The 20,423-nt window shown below is 39.8% G+C and overlaps 1 protein-coding gene across 1 annotated transcript in view; it reads left to right on the top strand.

Moving 5' to 3' along the window:
- Positions 1-20,423, top strand: part of LOC135881945 (contactin-6-like) — a 142,343-nt gene that overhangs the window by 112,908 nt on the left and 9,012 nt on the right. The window contains exons 11-18 of the mRNA XM_065408715.1: positions 6,892-7,067; positions 7,408-7,525; positions 8,506-8,664; positions 8,756-8,905; positions 13,426-13,496; positions 16,436-16,670; positions 17,344-17,459; positions 18,953-19,139. Of these exons, the coding sequence (XP_065264787.1) occupies positions 6,892-7,067; positions 7,408-7,525; positions 8,506-8,664; positions 8,756-8,905; positions 13,426-13,496; positions 16,436-16,670; positions 17,344-17,459; positions 18,953-19,139 (1,212 nt within the window). The remainder of the gene's footprint in view (positions 1-6,891; positions 7,068-7,407; positions 7,526-8,505; positions 8,665-8,755; positions 8,906-13,425; positions 13,497-16,435; positions 16,671-17,343; positions 17,460-18,952; positions 19,140-20,423) is intronic.

Below are 20,423 nucleotides of genomic sequence, written 5' to 3'. Positions count from 1 at the left end.
ACTGGATTGTTTCATTGTTTTTGTTTTGTTTTGATGTTTTGTTCTATTTAAAAAAAAAGGCTGGTTTAGAAGCCGAATAAAAATTTCACTCTAATAAAACAGAGAACCACTAAGAAGCTGCTTCCCTCTGTCACAATTGTGGTTAACCACCTTGGCAGATGACACTAAAACAACATGACTGAAAGAGGAGTCGTCTCAGGCCCTTCAGATGGTTTCCTATTTTTAATATTAAAATGCTCCCCACACACACACACACACACACACACAGTCCCAAAGAACACAAGGAGCAGTTGTGATATCTCCTACACTTCACTGCTGGTTACTTTCCTGAATTTTAACACTTTAACTTCCCAGATTCATATGTGTCATTTCACTGCCTGCTCCAAGAGCTAAAAATATTTGCTTCTTGGGGGAGTAATCTGAGCTGCCAACTAACCAGAAATGTTCACATCACCAAGCAAGTCATTTTAGTGAAGGAAAAAATCCCACCTTCTTCTCATGTAATTTTTTTTTTGCAAACTGCATATTAGTTGAACTTCTAATCCTCTTCTTTGAAAAAATTGACTTGATATAACTTGTGAGACATCACTGTGGACTTGTCCTAGTCAGCTTGCATTCTGACAAATCCAGTCTGAAGTGTTCTAAGAGAATGTGACTGAAGTAACCTGATGGGATATGTCAAAATGCACCCACCAGGCTAAGATATGAAAAGAAGTTTCTCAGAATCTGAATTGTCATTGAAAGTGTTATGGAGTCAACATATTAATTGCTGCTACTATGAGTTATACCTAATTTTTTGTGAAGGGGCTGTTTACAGGTAATTGCCTACCTACAGGCCCATTGAGGGAAATGTTGAGGCTTCGATACATCAGGTTATCTGGGACCTGACATTTTCCCATTTCACTTTATTTACACAGATGATACAGATATTTCGGTATTTCCCTGAGCTCAGGACCCCCATACAATTGCTCCCTCCCCCCATCAGCCCAGCCTACCTATCCTAAAGATCACCTACAAAAGGATTTGTGAGAAAGAAAGGGGCAGGGTTTTTTTTAACTCTAAGTATCCAGATCTCTTTATATACTACATAGAATGATTAGCCACAAAGGGTGGGAACCCTAACAGAATAAAAAAAAACAATTTTCCAGCACAGGAAAGGGTTACATTCACCTGCAGCATGCCAGGTCAGTAAAAGGCCAATGCACCTAAACCTTATTAAAACAGGGTGCTATGTTTGTATTGGAAGGGGGAATTTCACCCTACCTGAGTAGCTAAAAGTATTTTTAAGGGTGGAGTGATGATTTTGTAGCTATAATATCTCTCTGTGATTGTCAACTTAAATGTCTCTGACTTCCTACTGCTGTTCTGGGAAGCACGTTAAAGTGTATTATGCTTGTCTGACCTTTTTCTCTCTGTTGTGAATGTGATACACTGACTAAGGCCTTGTCTACATTGGGACTTCATCTGCAAGCCCTGAGTGCATCTGTGATTGACAATGGTGCATTTTACCTTTGCCTTTAATATCATAACCTTTTTTTTGTTTGTTTTTTTGAAACACAGGCAAATTGCACTGCATCAATGTAAATCATGTCTGTAATAAGCATTTTCACTAGTGCAACTGCACTGAACGCTGACATAGCAACGTAGACAAGCCTAACTGTATCTTGTCCTCCATTTCATGGCTGGGCCTCCTAATTGTTAAGAATGTACTATTGCTAGCAGCTTATAAAGATACTTCCTTATCTCAGGAGTAGGATGCTTGTGACTGGTGCTGAAGGTTCTGGGTTCAGTCCCTGCTGATCAGTGGATGGGTGAATCATTACATCAATGTAGCTGCCAACACAGGGAAAACGGGGGGAAATTTCGTACCTTCTCTTGCTGCTAACTAAGCATGATTGCAATTCTTAATATATATATAACTGGTCTCTTATGAAAACATCCTGGTGACATTAAATGGTAACAATGAAAAGGTAGAGAAAAGTACGTTAAAAACATGTAACTTTGAATTTAATTATCACAGTTATGAGCAGAATACTCTCGATGTTAGATAACACTAGAAATGATAGTAGTTATAAGAATGACAGATTACTCAGCATAATTTGTAACTCAGCTTTTTTTTCTGATTTGGCTCATTTTAGGTAACTTCCCAATCATTTTCTCTAGCCTGCAGGCTTGACTTTCCTCCTTACCATACCGCAGCTGGCTAACGTAGTTTTCACGTTCAAATTTTGGAAGTGCAGTTAGTACCAATGTGATGTGTAATTTGAGAGAATGTTACAGCACAGCTAGCAGTGAATAAAATGAGTCGTGTAGTGTTTGAGGAGCTCTTACTTCATGAGAGTTAGATACCATTGCACATACCTCCATATATACATCCTAATGGAGCAGTATGCAAAAAATCACATTTAAAAACAACAACAAAATTATTTCATTTGGCATTTACAAAGTGTATTAAAAAAACAGAGTAATAACATGGTATAAAAATGATCTTGTTTGCAGGGAACATTTGTTTTTGTTTCCCCTCTGGAGAAGTTTTGGCTGTTCAATTATAGGGCTCATTGCTTCAGCATTATTTTCAACTGAAATGTCAGAACTTGGAAAAGCATATCTAATGTGCAAATTAAGTTTATTGCTGCTCATTGAGTTGTTTATTCTTTGTGATAGAAGTCTTTATTATACCTCAAGCACACAGCATCTTATCTATTGTTTGTCTCTGGAAAAAAAGCCATTCTAGATAATACATCTCTGCAGTTACTAAGCAAGATGGATAGATAATGGGAAACCAAAGTTTTTGAGAGGCATTTGAAAGGATCGGAGGTGGAGGTTGTAAACACAACTTCATAAAGGAAATAGCAAAGATCATACTAAGTGAGCAAGTAGGCATGAGGCATGTCATGTGACATGGTCCAGCAAGAATGATGAACCCAAAGGAACAATCACCTCACAGCATGATGCTCCTATAAGGATGTACTTTTTCTTTTTTTGCTAAAGCAGCAAGAATACACACATACACACACCCCCTATATAATTCACGATAAGGATCAGGGCCGGCTCTGGCTTTTTTGCCGCCCCAGGGGGGGGGGAGGGGGAGGGCGGCCGGAGCCCCGGGGGGAGGGCGGCGAGCCCCGGCGGGGGCTCGGCTCTCCCCCCGGCGGCCAGAGCACAGGGGGCAGGGCGGCGAGAGGGCGGCGAGCCCCGGCTGGGGCTCGGCTCTCCCCCCGGCGGCCAGAGCGCAGGGCGGCGAGAGGGCGGCGAGCCCCGGTAGGGGCTCGTCGCTCTCCCCCCGGCGGCCGGGGGGAGGGCGCGGGGGGAGGGCGGCCAGAGCGCCGGGGGGAGGGCGGCGAGCCCGGCTGTGGCCCCGCTCTCCCCGGCGGCCGGAGCGCCGCGCCGCCCCCCTCCAGGTGCCGCCCCAAGCACAAGCTTGGTGGGCTGGTGCCTGGAGCCGGCCCTGATAAGGATGTTTAAAAGTATATTTGCAGAAAAATAAAAAGATACCTGAAGTTTTGAGAAAGCAGGTCTCTTTTGCAGGTAATAGTGAACTGTGTAGTTATGGACTTTGTCAGTGTATAAATGGAAGCCTTTTGATATTCCAAAAGAGCAGATCTGTAGTGGGAAGCCCTAGTACTACATTTTTCAAACTGCTTGCCTATCCCTATGGATCGTTCCTATGGGATTCAATAGAAAATGACAAGTTGTCTATTGGATTAAGAATTCAATCTATACAATTCTATAACAGGGATATTACTGTCAAATGTTAGAATAGTGGTTTGTTCTCAGTCTCTTTGGGTCTGTGACTCAAATAAATTCCCAGAAAAAATAGTCTTCCAGCTGACCTTACCCAACAATTCCTTGTGGTCACAATGGCACGGTTCTGGGGAGATAGCAATAGGCAGACACAATGGAAGTTGGATCTACTGCATGCTTGAGGAGTTCCCCTTCTCCCTCTCCCTCTCTCTGTGCCTGCCTGTGCAATCCTAAGATATGGAGTAGTGAACTGAGCACTATGGTAGAATGGAAAGGGGAGAGGGGGAAACAAAGCTCTGGATTTGGAGGCAGTAGGAGGCAAGAAAGAAGGGAGGGATACATTGCTCTTTCTTTGTGTTCTGTCTCCTAGCAGATTTTTACAGATTTTGTTTTTCTTTCGTGTGTGCACGTGACTCATCAGACCCCACCCACGCACAGATTTCCCATCCTGCATTTTTTTTCAAGACTTCAAGACATTTCCCACCCCACATTGTGGCAAGTCAAAATCACAAACAAATTTGCAAACTGAAAATTTGTAAAAAAAAAAAAAAAATCAGCTTAGGTCAACTGAAACATTTTGTTTCGATTATGACTGTTTTTATTTTTAAAAAATTATAATTAGTTAATGTTTCAAAATGAAAAGGTCCTTTTGAAGGAGAAAACTGGAATATTTTATTTAGAAAATGTCAGTATTTCATTTTGGCAACTTCAAAACTTTCCTTTCAAAATGTTTTTTAGTTGAGAAATGTGTCAAAGCCAACCCTTTCTCATTAAAATATTTAGATTTGATGAATTGGAAGTTTCTGACAAAAAAATGTGTTGAAAAATCCCCAACTCACTCTAGTCACCTAACTGAGGCTGGTGTTCCATATATTGTGAAACACTGTCCTAGGCAATGATTTAAAATGGAAGAGAAAGGATATCATTTTCTATTACACTCCATAGGTTTCTGAATTATATGTATGGAGCCCTATTTAACTTACACACAACCCTGTTGGTTTAATTTCTAACTTTTTATATAACTTCCCTATAAGGCTAAATTGTTTTTACTAGTAGTATTAGTATTCATAGAGTGCTATAACTTTACACATAGCTTTACAGAATAGGCACAAAGTACCCGCCCCATTGATTTACCATCCAGTACAGATGAGTAAGTTTTGCAGGAGAACAGCTCAGGCACCAGGTGGTGTTCAGACAGCCTAGAAGAGATTGACACGGCAAGATTTCTGTGACGGATATGTGTTGCAAAGAGGAATTTGAAGGACAAGGAGGGCATTTGGCACATGGGAAATATAGTGTACATTCCCAGCTTTATTAAAGATGAATCAAGCTAGGCATAGAAGGTGAACTGAACCCCTAGTGTAACTACACTGATGTTAGAGGAGTTACAAGCTTTTTAGAGCCAAACTCTCTTTAGGTGTTTTTCAGAGTTTGAGTATTTGTCGTCAATGGAGTCGTGCCAACAGAGAATTTGGCATTTGAATCCATGTGAAATGGAATGCACCTGCCACTCTTGCTTCCAGACAGGGAAAATGTTCTCTGTTCTACTGGTTAAAATAAAATCTTTAGTAGTGTCATGTCATGCCTTCACCCTGGGGCAAATCTTCAAAAAACCAAGTGATGTGAAACTCTTCTGATCATTAAAAGAAAGGGTTCTAAACAGCAATTAATTCATGCAATGGAAACCAAGAAAAAGTTGGCTCTGCTTCAGCAATTGAGGTTCTTCAAAGACTCTTTTTCCTTTCCTTGCAATGTGTACCTGATAAAGGGGGAGTCCAGCAAAGAAAAGATTTTAGCAACACCTAATCTGTTTTTACAATACAAAGATCCTTCTTTGAATTCCTTGGGAAGTGCCAGTTAAAGACGGGGGTGTAAACACTGTAACTGGAGACTCAGTTTTAGTTCAAAAGAAGGATCACAGAAAACGCAATATTCCTCCTCATTGCCACTTGACCGCAGCCCTGACAGTCGCAGAAGTTGTAACTCAAGTCTGTGAGGAAGTCACTTGAACTTCAGGACTGTACAGAATGCTCCCACCTGCATAGCACTCAGTGACTACAATTGCTTTGGCAATCTGCTCAAAAGTGTGTTCTGAATAGCAAATTAATATCTTCCACCTTTAATAAATGAGTGATCCCTTTGAAGTCAAGTCCCCATATTGAATAAAATACTGTATTCTCAAATACTTTGTCAATACACGGGGTTAATCCTGGCATGAGATAGACCTGCTGAACTAATGCAGTCCCTGAAACCCTCATCTTCCCCCCCACCCCACAGACATTTTTTTTCAGAACATATTATTATCATTGAATGGATTCTGTGCACATTTTATTCACATGTATCTGAATTCTCATGATTTTATAAATGTTCCTGCACAGAGACTTTATTCAAGAGAATTGCTCACAGAAAGGTTATGTGCCAATCATGCCAACAGTAGTAAAACCATATAAACCACTGTCTTTCCCCTTCAGCAAGCTACTTTTTCCTTTAGTGAGAGCTGCTTCTCTCGTTATCAGTGTATGGGGATAAAAAAAGATTAAATGCTTTTTCAGTCTTTCGAGTTGTCTCCTTTGGAGCCTAAATACTGCAATGCACGTGACACTGTGGGAAACTGCCAATGAAAATTAAATTTATTAAAATAATAAATTAAAAGGGCAAGACATTTCTCTTTAAGAAGTAAGAAAACAGTGACCACATTTTGTTTGGTTGCAGTATTCTGCAAGGACAGTTTTTCAAAGTCTGCATTATCATGTCTCTTCCCCTTCTCCATGTAGTCTTAGCATCCTCAACAATGTATGCTGTTTTGTTTGAATTTAAGTCAGATCTAGTGAGTATGGCATTTATGAATCAGCATACTATAGGAGATGAATAATTTGGTATGTTGCACATTTTCTAGTCTTCTCTAAGATATACATAGCACCCATTGTATTCACAGTGCTCTTGGCAATAGGTTGTAAATGATGAATAATGCACTGGAATCATCAAAATGTTAACGCTCAGTTTCTTTAATAGGGACAGTAGCAGAACATTAGATCAATTTTAAATCATTTCAGAAATGTTGCAAAAATCATGCAATTTTTTTTATTACAAACATATACTGGTATTTTTATACACTTGTTTATAATAAAGAATGATTTTTCTCAACAGAGAGGACTGTAATTACTGTTCCACCTTCTAAAATGGATGTTACAGTTGGAGAGAGTATAGTCCTACCATGTCAGGTGTCTCATGACCCCTCCGCTGAGGTTGTGTTCACATGGTCATTCAATGGAGATGTGATAGATTTTAAAAGAGGAGTGAATCATTTTGAAAGAATTGGAGGAGTAAGTTCTTCAAACTCTTTAGTGCTTCATCAAACTGTTCTTAACAGTCCTTAAACCACATAAACATCTTTCATAATTCCCATTTTCGATATGTATGTCAAATCACTGCTCCTTTATAAAAGTTACATCCATTTAGTTTGCTTTCTTATATTTCATAAACATGCTCAAGTTATTTGTGAAGCCATAATAAAAGTGTCAAACTGAAATAAACTGATGACAGCAATGAATGCTTTAATTTAAAAACTGCATTTTTATTAATATTTAGCAAGTTATAAAAATGTCCAGTTGGAAAACATGTTGTGAGTGATTAGTTTTATCTTTTTCTTCCTTTTATCTCTAGGAATCTGTTGGGGATTTGATGATAAGAAATATTCAGCTAAATCATTCCGGGAAATATGTTTGCACGGTACAAACAACCATAGACAGTCTATCTGCAACAGCAGATGTAATTGTAAGAGGTAAGTCTATTAAGTGTAGAATTCTAACATAAGCATTTCACATTCTTACCTAAGTTAACATCAGCAACTAGGTTGGTGAAATTTAAAAAGTTTGTGGGTCTCTGGTATAACAATGCAGTTATGTGATGGCATTTCCTACACTCATTGCTCTCTTTGAACCAAACTATACTTGGTAGGTACTGGCTAAAGTAAGGGTGGTGAGTAACTGCCCATTCCAATGGGAGCAAGCCCCATTTAAGATAAGGTGGCAAACATCCTCCCCAAGCATTCCAGTAAATGGGGAGGTTGTCTCCACAGTTTGCACCAGCCTTCAGAATGGCACAGTCTGCTCTCCCCTGCACCCCCCCCCCCCCTGCACCCCCCACCCAGGTGTACCCAGGTTATTCTTCACGTTGGTGCAAAGAGGCAATGTCATGATCCTGCCTTCCCTCCTCCCCCCTTTAGAGTTCTTAGGATGGAACATTCTGTGCATTCTACTGGCTGCCGAGACGCCGAATACAGGGATACAATTAAGAATCTAAGAAGATGCTCTACAATAGATGTTGAAGCTCAATTATGCATCCATTTCAAACTTTAGGAAAAGTCAAATTCTACTAGCTATAAGGCTCCATCCAGACCCTAATCTCCCATTAACTTCAGTGGGAATTTTGGATATTCAGAGAATGTGAGGTCCAAAATGTTATTTTACATAGTCATATAATAAAGCTCTTTCAACTGAGTTCTGTTTCCTTCATGCTAACAATAGAGATATGTTCAATATCTTGTTTTCAATACCCCAGGAATGTCATTTTTTTAAGCATTTAATGAAGACCTGAAATCTTAAGAGCTAGATTATGTAACTCTTACTCATGTAGGTGAGCCCTTATTTCCATGAGACAGGCCCACTGACTTCAGTGAGTGAATATGGATTGCACAATCCCATCCAACAATGAATTCACTATCCTAGGCATCGGTTACCCTAAAATATATGTTTCCATAAGGCCCTCCAGGTCCCCCACAAGATGTTAGAGTCGAACACATTTCTAGCACTACTGCCCTGCTATGCTGGAGACCAGGAACAGATAATAATAGTCCAGTCCAGATCTACGGTGTTCAGACAAGGACTCCTTTTTCAGTTGGATGGCAGGCAGTTTCAACTGGTAAGCAATTTGAAATTTCTGGTTCACTTTCATGCATGTCACAAGACTTACTCCAAAGGTGCATTTTCACTCACATGTCTTTTGTATTTAGTTCCTGAAGTTCTCAATGGCAGAACCTATTCAGCAACAGTGACTGGTTTAAACCCTTGGGTTGAATATGAATTCCGTGTGGTTGCTGGCAATAACATCGGGATTGGGGAGCCAAGCAGACCATCAGAGCTGCTAAGAACGAAAGCATCAAGTAAGTCTTCCTGATTTATTCCAATGATTTTAGAAACCTCCTAGTCACTACTCTGTTCTATTTAAAAATGAAATTACATCAGGCTATGGGACTGCTCCAAAGCCCACAGAAATCAATGAGGATTTTGCATTGACATCAATGAGCCACAGTCCATGCCCTGTGTACATTCGATTTGTGGAAGCATCTTTCAGTTCATAATACGCTAATTCAGTCTTAATGACACTCCAGTGATCTCAATGGAGATGGTTTTTCTTACACCAGGTCTGAGTTTGGCCATACTGTTATAACAAAATATGAATTCTATTGTTTAAACACTAATCACAGATCTTGTTTTCTGCCTGTTATAATGGTGTGCACATGCCAGCCACAGAGCAAAGTATCAGCATGGAATGGTTAATGTCATCTTCCTGAGTAGAGTCCCTAACAACATTTTACATCTCCATTCAAAATTTGTCTGAGACCTCAGCCACCAGTATCTGGGCGTAGCTGAAGGAAGTAACTTAGAACTTCATCCAAAGACCACTGAAGCCAATAGGATTGTATCCAATGATTTCAGTGGCCAAAAGATCAGGTCCTTTGCTACAAAGTCAGCCTAGCCCATACACATTTCTCTAACCACCTCCTCCTTCAGCTCTTTTACCTACTTCGTGAGGGACTTTACCAACAAACACCTCTTATATTGGTTGGTTCCTCCCTGCCTGGCTTTTGTCTGTGGGAACATGCAGGCCGCATTCCCTGCAAGTCAAGACTAGAGCCTGAGCAGAAGCCTCCAGGGTCAGGACGCCTATCTGGTGGGTGCCCCCATAGGTGCACACAGAGGAAAAGCTAGCAGTAGTGTTGGTGATATGCCATTTCCCCCCCATTGTGGGGTCTTCCTTGTAGAGTACCTACAAGTTAGGGAAAGGATTATTTTTTAAAACCTACCTTCCTCAACCGACAAACTCCCTTAGGCTCCCATCTTCCTTCATCTTACCAACTACTTGAAGAATGTCTACACTGCAACTAAAGGCCTATGGCCAGCTGATGTGGAGCTTGGGTGAAGGGACTGTTTAAATGTGGTGTAGACATTTGGTCTTGGGCTGGAGCCCAAGCTCTGGGACCCTACCCCCTTTCAGGGTCCCAGAGCTCAGGCTCCAGCCCCAAACCAAATGTCTACACTGCAGTGAAATAGCCCCTTAGCTCAAGCCCCACAAGCCTGAGTCAGCTGATACAGACCAGTCTCAGGTGTCTAATTGTAGTGTAGACATACCCTGGTACATAGTTCTGAAAGTGTGGGCCCCATACACAGCAGGAATGAGTGACTCAACCTGTCTCACTCAGCTGCCTCTAATTACTGGTCTATTCAAATAAAAACTGCACTGCTCTGACTTCTAAAAGCCCTGCCAGAAAGCTGGTGCTAACTCATCTAACTTCAAGGCAATCTAGCCGAGACAGTCCTCAACCACATCTAGATTTCAAAACACAGAAACCAGTCCAGAATCCCACCAAACTCAATGGCAAGTTCCCAGTACAAAAAGAGCTCCTCTCCCCCCCCCCCCCCCCGTTAATCAATAATAATAAGTCAGAAGTGCTCCAGAGAAAGTCACCCACTGCCTAACTCCCTTAGTCTCCCAGCTGCCTTCATTTTACCACCCACTGGGAGACTATGTGCTTTTTAAAGACTGGGACCCAACACAGCTGGAATGGGTGACTCACCCCTTCTCATTCAGGTGGTGGTGATGAATAGAGTGAAGATACAGGCCAGCTTTTCTTAAGAGCAAGGGGAGTATGCTACAGCCCCAGAAGGGGTATAGTAAATTGCTACCTTCTCCCCCTGGAGCAAGTGGGGAGTATGAGAGGAATTGTGACTTACTAAAACTACTGCTGGGACAGTACAGCTATGTGTCATCCTTCACATAGGACTGAGCATGAAAGTTCAGTATAGCCCAGGGGGAGTTCTAATTCCCCACCAACCTAGAGTGATACAAATGCCAAAATATCTTCTCAGGATGAGGTTTCAGAAGCACCTATTGGAGTCAGGGACTTTTGATTCCCTCCCTTAATTAGCAATGCTGCGGTTTACATGATGCTTCAGTGAGAACTAGTATGTTGGAATTCAAGATTCCTTCCATCAGGAAAAGCTTTCAGTAGCTCTGCTAGGGGGCTGCACAAGACTAGATGTGAAGAGATGGCACTTGCACAGCAAAAACAAACAAACAAACACCCAGCAACAAGAAGACAGTTTAAAATAGGGAGCTGGGGAGGAATCGAAATAAGAGAAAACAACTTTCTCAAAATGCATTCACTAGGGCCTGACCCAATGCCCATGGAAGTCAGTGCAAAGACTCCCCTCAATTCTATTGGACTTTGGGTCAGGTCCTACTGCCTTAAACACTTTATTGCTGTAAAACATTCTGGCTGCTGTATATGCAGCCTGAATACAACTGCTGTGTAGCGAGATATACTAGACACAGCCTAGCATTCTTTTCTTAACAGAATATGAATTCACAGCGAGAACACAGCAGTGGCAGCAGAAGACTAGCAGTGAAAGGGTAAATTGGAAATGCCCTGTTGTAACAGCTATTTTGCCAGCTAAAACCTGATTGAGCATTAGTAGATTTGTGGATGCAAATGAGCCACTGCTCATTTCATTAAAATGCAGCTGAGAATTAATTGAGCCGCCGTTGGTGCACTCAACCGTAAATTTTCATCTGTTTCTCAACTATGACCCAGTTGAGGCTCTGTTGAGCAGTAGTATAAATTTTTCCCCATGCAAATGTAGTAAAGACTGAACTCATTTAACACATGTGCTAATTGAGCATCAACTGGTTCATGGAACAGTGGAGTGCTAGTTGAGTCTGGCTTGAAAGTCTTTTTCTTCATTTACTTCTTTAGATTAATCCCCCTCCTTCCCATCTTAAACTCCTTAACTATGAAGCACACAGTGACGTTGGATATGAGTGATAAAATTTACCCACCAAAAGATCATACTTTACTGTCATCAAATTTCTAAAAATGGAAAAACAAAGCAAAACAAATGGTCTGCACCCAGTCCTCTGAAATGTTGTTCAGAAGACATGAGCTTGAGGCTAAACTTGGGTTATAGAATATGTTCCCTTGGAGAGAGACTATGATTTATATACAATATTTCTAGAGAGGATGAAGCCTCACAAAGGTTTAGAACTGTACTGGAGTCCTGTAATTAGTGTGTGGTCATGTATCTGGTTAATGACAACACAAAGCGCATCAACATATATGGCTGCTATCTTCCTGATATTGAGTAGTAGCTTATTTATGTCATTAGTCCCATAGAATATTGATAAGAAAAAATAGGGACTTCTCAAGGTAGAGGTGACAGAATTTGGTCCATAAGGTCAGATTCCTCTATCTCTACTCTGGCTTAATATCAACTTAGTCCAGAAATTGTTCCACTGAAGTCAATGGGTGTTATTTTATGGTGTGCCTCTGAGAGCACAAAACTTGCAGCTCAGAAGGTTTTAAGCCACCTTTGTTCACTCTCAGACCTGGCCTGCTCGAGGTGCATGGAGGGCCCAATAATTTGTAACCTTACCCTTTCCATCTCTGACATATCCTTCTGGCCCACATCACACATCTGACACAGACTCTGCTCTACATCACGCCTTGCAGTGGAGGCCTTGTAGGGCAGCATAAACTGCCTTGAGCAATGCTACTAATGAAGGGAATGCTCTTTTGGTTAGCTCCAGCATTCCAACTTAGGGCCATAGTGGAGGTGAGAATCCTTCTCAGTGGTGCTACTTGTGGGGTGCTATTCAATCTGAGTAATGCTGTCAGAATCTGGCACATTGTGAGGTTCACAGAAAGGATTAAAAACATTTTAAATCCTTAAATCCTGCATTAAACATTTGCTGGGAACTTATTGCAAGAGGCAGGGAATTTCCTTGGCTTTCTTGCCTCCCTTCCCCAACCCTCACTTGGGAGTGATATGAAGTATGCTCCTCAACTTGAATCACCATTGCATTACATTAGTTGGACACCGGAAGTATAGTGTCATGGTGAATCAGGCCCCCATATTTATGCACCATTGGCCTCTTCTGATTGCTTGTTAAAAAACAAGCACAAACGTGGTGGGATTTTTTTTTGAGTGTTGAGTTTCTTAAGAAAAACGAAAACCTATATTTAATTAAAAATATGTATTTCTCCAGCAACATGTTTACCGCACAAATGTATAATTAGCCAGAAAATCAATAGTATAGCAGCTACAGCCTGAATGGAACATTTGCAATTAGTTGATCCATATTAGTGTCAGATACTTGATGTTACTAGGTTCTTTAATTTTTTGAACCAGGATGCCCATCTGTGCCCTCAGTCTTAGAAAACTGAAAATGTATAAATATAATTTAAAACTCATTTAAAGTATACTGTTGTACCACAGAGTCCATGTATTACATTTTGAAAAGCGGAATTGCTGTATATAAAAACAGCTAAAATGTGAGCCTGCAATCATGCATTTGACAACAGCTGCTGTGAATCGCAAGTCACAAATGCCCTTTGTTCTTTAGTTCCTCTAGTGGCACCAACAAATGTGAGCGGAGGTGGAGGGAGTCGCTCTGAGCTTGTCATCACATGGGAGGTAACTTTTAAATCGATTGATCTAAATAGTTTTCTAAAAGAATATGGATGAAATCCTAGGTCCCTTGAAGACAATGGGAGTTTTGTCATTGATTTAAATTGAGCCAGGACTTCACCCTCTGCCTGGCAAAGAAATACTCGGAAGATACAGATCAGGTTTTCTTTGTCATAAATAATTTATAGAACTGAACAGTTTGAGAGGCATACTCTAAATATATTTAGAACACGTCTATAACCCTGTTATCTCTATTATACAGAAAATTGCTTAACACGCTAATCTGCTTGGCCATTTTCTGCATTAAACATTTTTAACATTTTTGTTTGCATGTTGTTTATTCTTGAATACTATGCTGACAAGGCATATCCTATCATGTATTAAAAGAGATGAGGTTTTCAATGCATACACTTAGTATTAGAGAATTAAAAACCAATCACACATCCAAAGGAAATCTCTTGCTTAAAATATACAAGCCACAAGATACAGTCTGGATTAAAACTCCAATCACCACTCCTAGAATCAGTGATAGACACCTAAAGCACTTCCTTCCCTTCAGTTTTTTTGTTACTGATCAGAAATGTGGCTTGGATTTTCTGAGCCAATTAGGGGATTTAGACACACAACTCACACTGAAATTAATGGGAGTTAAACTGTTAAATATTTTAGTTGTCTTAGAAAATGTCAATCTGTATCTAGATATATGAAAAGGAGGATTCAACCCAGATTGGAGGGTGGAGACCAGGCAAGTAGGCCACACCCTTTCCTGTGTAGGATAGAGCTGGGGAGAGTGAGTATATATGACATTCTACAAGATGAAACATGTTTTAAGGGGAAAGACTCCCATTTATTTTAATGGACTTTGGGTCAGGCTCCTCAATTCACAGTGCTCCCTCTCTAAGTGGTCAAACTTCCTCCATGGTTCAGGATGATGAGGGAGCATGATCTGATTCCGCCCCTCTGTTTGCCCCTTGAGTTTGCTTCCCTTTGTAAAGAGTGGAGAGTCCTGAACTCATAGATAGGGTGTAATTCTAGAGAAGATTAAGGACAATTAAATGGTGCAATTTCCATAATTAGTGGCCACAACTAATCTAAATTCACCTGTGTTTGATCATATGTTAAACTGACATTTCACTCAGCCTCCTTAGATAAACTCTTCTTCTGTTACACAGTGTCAAGAAATAAGTGGCAGCTCTTGATTTCCATGGCCTTGAGAGATGACACTGCCGTTATTTTCTTCCCTCCATGGAAAGAATCTAAGAGCAAATGGTGATTTCAGTAAAATATTTTACAGTTTCTTACTGAGAAAATAGGAATCTTGGAGTCAGAGTTTAAATTGCACAATGGGCTTTTTGTTTCTTATAGTGCTACAAAGGTGTTTCTCTTCTTGTATATCAGGCACCCTGTGTACCCATGTCACTTCAATGATGATTTTCTTATTTTTCAATATACTATTTTCTCCACTTTTTAGTTTCCTCTCCTCTGTTCATCCATCATGAAAAAAGAAAACAGCAACAACCCCAAAACACCCACATCAAATTATCCCTGTTTTGAAATCTAACATATTGGACTCTACAATCTGTCCTGAGGAGCAGCCATGGGAGACACTTATTATACCAGGCTAACAAAACAGAACACAACTCTTCTGCTTACCGTGATGAACTGACTAACCACCCTGATTAAAGCTGAGGTCACAAAAGCCTCAAAACAAATTAAATGCTCTAGCAAATAGCTTAAACTCTGACATATCCTCCTCCCCCCCACACACACCATAATCTATCACAGTTAACTCTTGCAATCCTGAGTACAACATAGAAGGGGAAGCTATACTGTGGAGGGTTTTGAGGATTAATGTTTGTAAAGCACTTCAAAGATGGTAAGCTCAATATAGATGCTAATCTTTTCTATTTCATGTCTTCCTTGCCATTGGGCTCAGGAGGATTAAGGAGAATAGGCTAAAATATGATTCTTAGGAAACTTGTTATGCTCTTCTAGCTTTTTTTTCTCCTTTTTACAATATTGATGATGGTCATGGTGATTCCAACACACAGTAGATCTTTGAACTGTAAGCTAAGGCTCACTGAAGGTTCTGCTGTTCTTCCTGCCCTTGTCTATACCTCCAGATTTTCTACCACTTTTGCATGGTTGCTTTTCAGTGCATCTTTGTTTGATGTGAATATTTGCAGGCGTGCTATATTGCTAAGGAATACATCCTGTATATCTTGTATCATGCAGCACTGATCCTTTCACTTTCTTGTTCAAAATATTACACAGATGTTCTCTCTCCTTGAGATGCCAATATGGCAGTATTTTTTTTTCTCAGAAAAAAAGGGCAAACTGGATACAGCGCTGATGAAAGTGCCCGCTTGGTATGAGTCATTGATAGATACCTTGAGAGAAGATTTCATTAATAGAAACATTAATTTTGCCATGTTGACTTTCAATAACATTTCTATGCAAGACAAACTTAAATAAGGACATTTTTTATGCACTTGGGATTGCACTCATCTAAAAATTGAAATAAAAGTGGTGTGCTTATAAGTATGCAATTAACGTACACTTAAGTATATACATTTGCTCTTTTCCAAATTCTTTTTTCCTTATAAATCATCCAAAATTAGCATTTCAGTCCCTGTGGGGGGAAAAGATTCAGATACATCCCGAGTTGAGTGAAATGCTTTTAATTTTAAAAAACTTCACACTTGCAAGAGCATGCCTTTAATGGGACTGATCAAATCTTTTGTTTCTAAATGGATTGCCTCAGTAGATATATTGTTTTGATTTTTATTTCAATATTAAATTGACTGATGGAGCAAACATTATTATCTTCTCTGAGGCACAGTCAACCAAATCAATACAACTGAAATATACTGATAGAATGAAGATTCAATTAAAACCATATATACTTTCAAATTCTTATTGATTGATTTCCTCTACATCTACAGTCAGTTCCTGAAGAATTACAAAATGGGAAAGGTTTTGGCTACATCATTATGTTTCGGCCTCTTGGTTCAACAAGCTGGACGAAGGCAGTAGTGGCTTCAGTAGAAGCATCGAAGTATGTCTACAGAAATGAAAGTATTACACCTCTCTCCCCTTTTGAAGTTAAAGTGGGTGTCTACAATAATGAAGGAGAAGGGACTCTGAGCTCCATATCTATTGTCTACTCGGGAGAAGATGGTAAGCAGTATTTATTATTATTATTTATTATTTTATTTATTATTTATTTGTGTTCTATTAGCATTTGTAGACCCCCGGCCATGATCAGGGCTACATCGTGCTAGGCACTGTTCAGATATTCTAAGAAACACTCCATGCCCCAAAGAGATTACAATCTAAATGCACAAGACAGGCAAAATGTGGTAGAAGAGGAAAAAATATTACCTGCATTGTATAGGTAGGGGATGGAGGTGAAGAGAGCTCAGGGCCAGATTTTCAAAACCACTCCGCATCTAGCAGCCCCCATTGAGTGGATTCAGGAGAAGGCTAGAAGAGACTACTTATTGCCAGATTTATCTAAAGAGTTTGGCATCCAAAATGTCAAGCTCTTTTGTAAATGTGGCCACTTATTTTTGGTGCTTAAATTGGAGCTGAGCTTTTCTGAAAATCTGACTCAAGCTATAGGTGCTGAGCATTTTTGAAAATCATGCCCTGACTTAGCCAAGATCACATATGCTGTCTGTGCAAAACCAGGAACTGAAACCAAATTTCCTGAGTCACAGACTAGTGCCTTAACCATAATACCTTTTACTCCTTGTAGTTCTTGCACTTTTGATGTTTAACTTTTAATCAAATGATATGTTCTGTAAATTGAATTTATTACAGACATGCATTTTCTTTCTTATGATCCTAGAGCCACAGATTGCACCAATGGGGGTTTCTGTGCAGAGCTTTTCAGCTTCCGAAGTTGAAGTATCTTGGAATGCTATTGCATGGAACAGGCATACAGGAAGGGTACTGGGCTATGAGGTGATGCACAAAAAATTAATTACATATTTTGTTGAAAGATGTTAATTTCAGACTTCACTGCAATCATATCTCTTCCGAAAGCCATGCATATTCTAGCTTGCCTTCCATTACAGTGAGTTAATGGATAAGAGACCTTCACCCAACTCTCATTAGCAACATTTCACCCGAAATAATCACAAGTATTTACAGTGCAGTACTGCAGTTCTCTCTATGCCTTCCTATAATGTACTAAAGTAAATTAAACCTTCACTAACAGCACTTAGGTCTACTCTTTTGCATTGAGTACTATAAGAGGACTTGCATTGTATTCTAAAAACCATAACTATCTATCCATCTATTCATGTTCTTATAGCATAACCATCACTATAGTATCTGAGCAACATCAGGCACTTGATGGCACTGAGACATATAGATGAGCTAGAGCAAGTATTTTAACATTGGGTCACCAGTACAAATCCATTTGAAATTGGGAGTAACTGAAAGTTGTTACCATCAAAAGACTGTTCTGTAGCTTATATGAAATACATTGGTATTCTCAGTCCAGCTTCTAGTGAATAACTGTCCATGTCATAAAAAATAACCGCTTACAATAACAGCACATTTCTCCCTATTTTACACACTGATTGGAAGTCTCTAGCACTGAAATGGTCGTGAAGACTTCATCCAAACGCCACCTTGATGTACACCACATGCAACCCCATTGATATCAATGGGTTTTCATGGGATGTAAATTGGGATTGAGCCCAAGAATTGATCCCAAGAGGTGGTGCCTTCAGGATAGAGTGACGGCACACTGGTGAAGGGTGGGGGAAAGTTTTTTACATTACCATTATTTGTGCTCTATATGTTCTATGAATATACTAACACTGAAATATTATTTGAGGTTCCAATGCTATAAATCCAACCCATTTCACATGCACTATGAAAAAAAACCCCACTTCTCTAGATAAAATAAGCCTAGAATAAATCAAATGCAGACAACAGAAATATTTAAAATTCTATTGTCCTATCATTATGAACATACATATCAAACAAAGGGGCAGGGGTGTAGAGTATGCAAGCCCTACTAAATTAAACATCCATTAGAGCAAGAGAAAGGTCTAAGTAAATAGTTGCTATTGTATCAAAACTCATAATTAAAACTCTCCTTGATGGCTGATATAAGTGTCTCATTGTGTCTTTTTAAGTCTTTTTCAAATATGCTCAAATTATAAAATCAGACAAGCCTTTAAAATTTCTTACCTTATCAAGGTTTCCCTTTTGGACATCTATAAAGCTAGGGATTTCTCATTTGCTTTTCTAATTTGTATTCAGAGTCTGAAATTTTATTTCTTCACTATAAATATTCATGGTTAATTTTATTTCCTGACAGTTTCAATTACAAAACATGCTGTCTTTCTTGAAACCTTAGTTGTTGGCTTGTCTCGTTTCCAATCAAGACTGTAATTGGTGGGAAAACAATGAACTGCCTGTTCTTTGCTCTTAATATTCAGGTTTTATACTGGACAGATGATTCCAAGGAAACTGCAGCTGGTAAAGTTAGAGTCAGTGGAAATGTAACAGCAAAAAACATCACAGGACTAAAGGCCAACACAATATATTTTGCAACAATAAGAGCTTACAATACAGCTGGGACAGGCCCATCCAGCACTCCAGTCAACATCACTACTAAGAAGTCACGTAAGTATTTAATTTCATATGCAATAAGTTATACAAAAGCAGAACAAATGCCTAACCTTATATCAATGTATCACAGTGCATCTTTGTTTTATGTGGTGATGTTAATAAATGGATCCCAAATAGCTTGACAGTATTAAACAGTGCATTTAAAAATAAAATAAACTAATTTATCTCTCCTTCTGCTGTTAAGAGGCAGAGTAGTCAACATTAAAAAGTCAACATTTACCAACAGTTTCCTCCCTGAGATGCCCATTCAGAAATAGGCAAAGGGAACTCCTGGGGTGAAATCCTGGCCACAATAGATATGTCTGCGCTACAACTAGACACCTGTGGCTGGCCTGTGCCAGCTGACTCGGGGTAAGGGGCTCGGGCTAAGGGTCTGTTTAATTGCGGTGTAGATATTTGGACTCCGGCTGCAGCTTGAGCTCTGGGACCCTCCCACCTTTCATGGTTCTAGAGCCCAGCGCCAGGCTGAGCCCGAATGTCTACACCAGAATTAAACAGACCCTTAGATCAAGCCCAAGTCAGCTGAAAAGGGCCAGTCGCGAGCAGTATAGAGTCATCTAATTATGTCAATGGCAAAACTCCCATGGATTTCAATAGGACCATGATTTCACCCCTGCAGGTTATTTTATCTGTTCTATTCTACCTTTAGGTGATTCCCCCAGTAATTCCCCATTTTTTAAAACATAAAATATCTATGGCATTTCAGAACTGAAATTCCCCACAGTTCAAGGGGATTTGGTTCTGTATGTTTTAGGTCTATCTTTAGTATTTATTATGACTGACAGCAAAAAGATTAAGCACTTGTAACTATATTCATTGGGGGGAAGGATAGCTCAGTGGTTTGAGCATTGGCCTGCTAAACCCAGCGTTGTGAGTTTAATCCTTGAGGGGCCACTTAGGGATCTGGGGCAAAATCAGTGCTTGGTCCTACTAGTGAAGGCAGGGGGCTGGACTTGATGACCTTCCAGTTCTATGCGATAGGTATATATCTCCATATATTATTATGCTGCCATGTGGCAACCATTGATAAACATTTACTTTTGAATAGCCATGATGTGCTGCATTGCTGCATGTTTTCATATGCTATTTCAAAAGAGATGGCGCGTCAATAAAGAAAAGCTGTTCCAAATGGCAAACAACAATATTGGGAACCAGGAATATGAGTTTGGGGTGGGTTCTTTTGTAATACAGTTGTTAAATGTTACTGGTTACATTGTTGTCTTCCACTGTTCTGCAGAGTGAGAGAAATATATGTAATGGATTCATATAAAGGCAGAT

Source organism: Emys orbicularis, chromosome 7 (assembly GCF_028017835.1).
Source record: "Emys orbicularis isolate rEmyOrb1 chromosome 7, rEmyOrb1.hap1, whole genome shotgun sequence".
NCBI lineage: Eukaryota > Metazoa > Chordata > Testudines > Emydidae > Emys > Emys orbicularis.
Note: the sequence above shows the minus strand (reverse complement) of the source record. Positions and strands in the feature narration are given on the sequence as shown.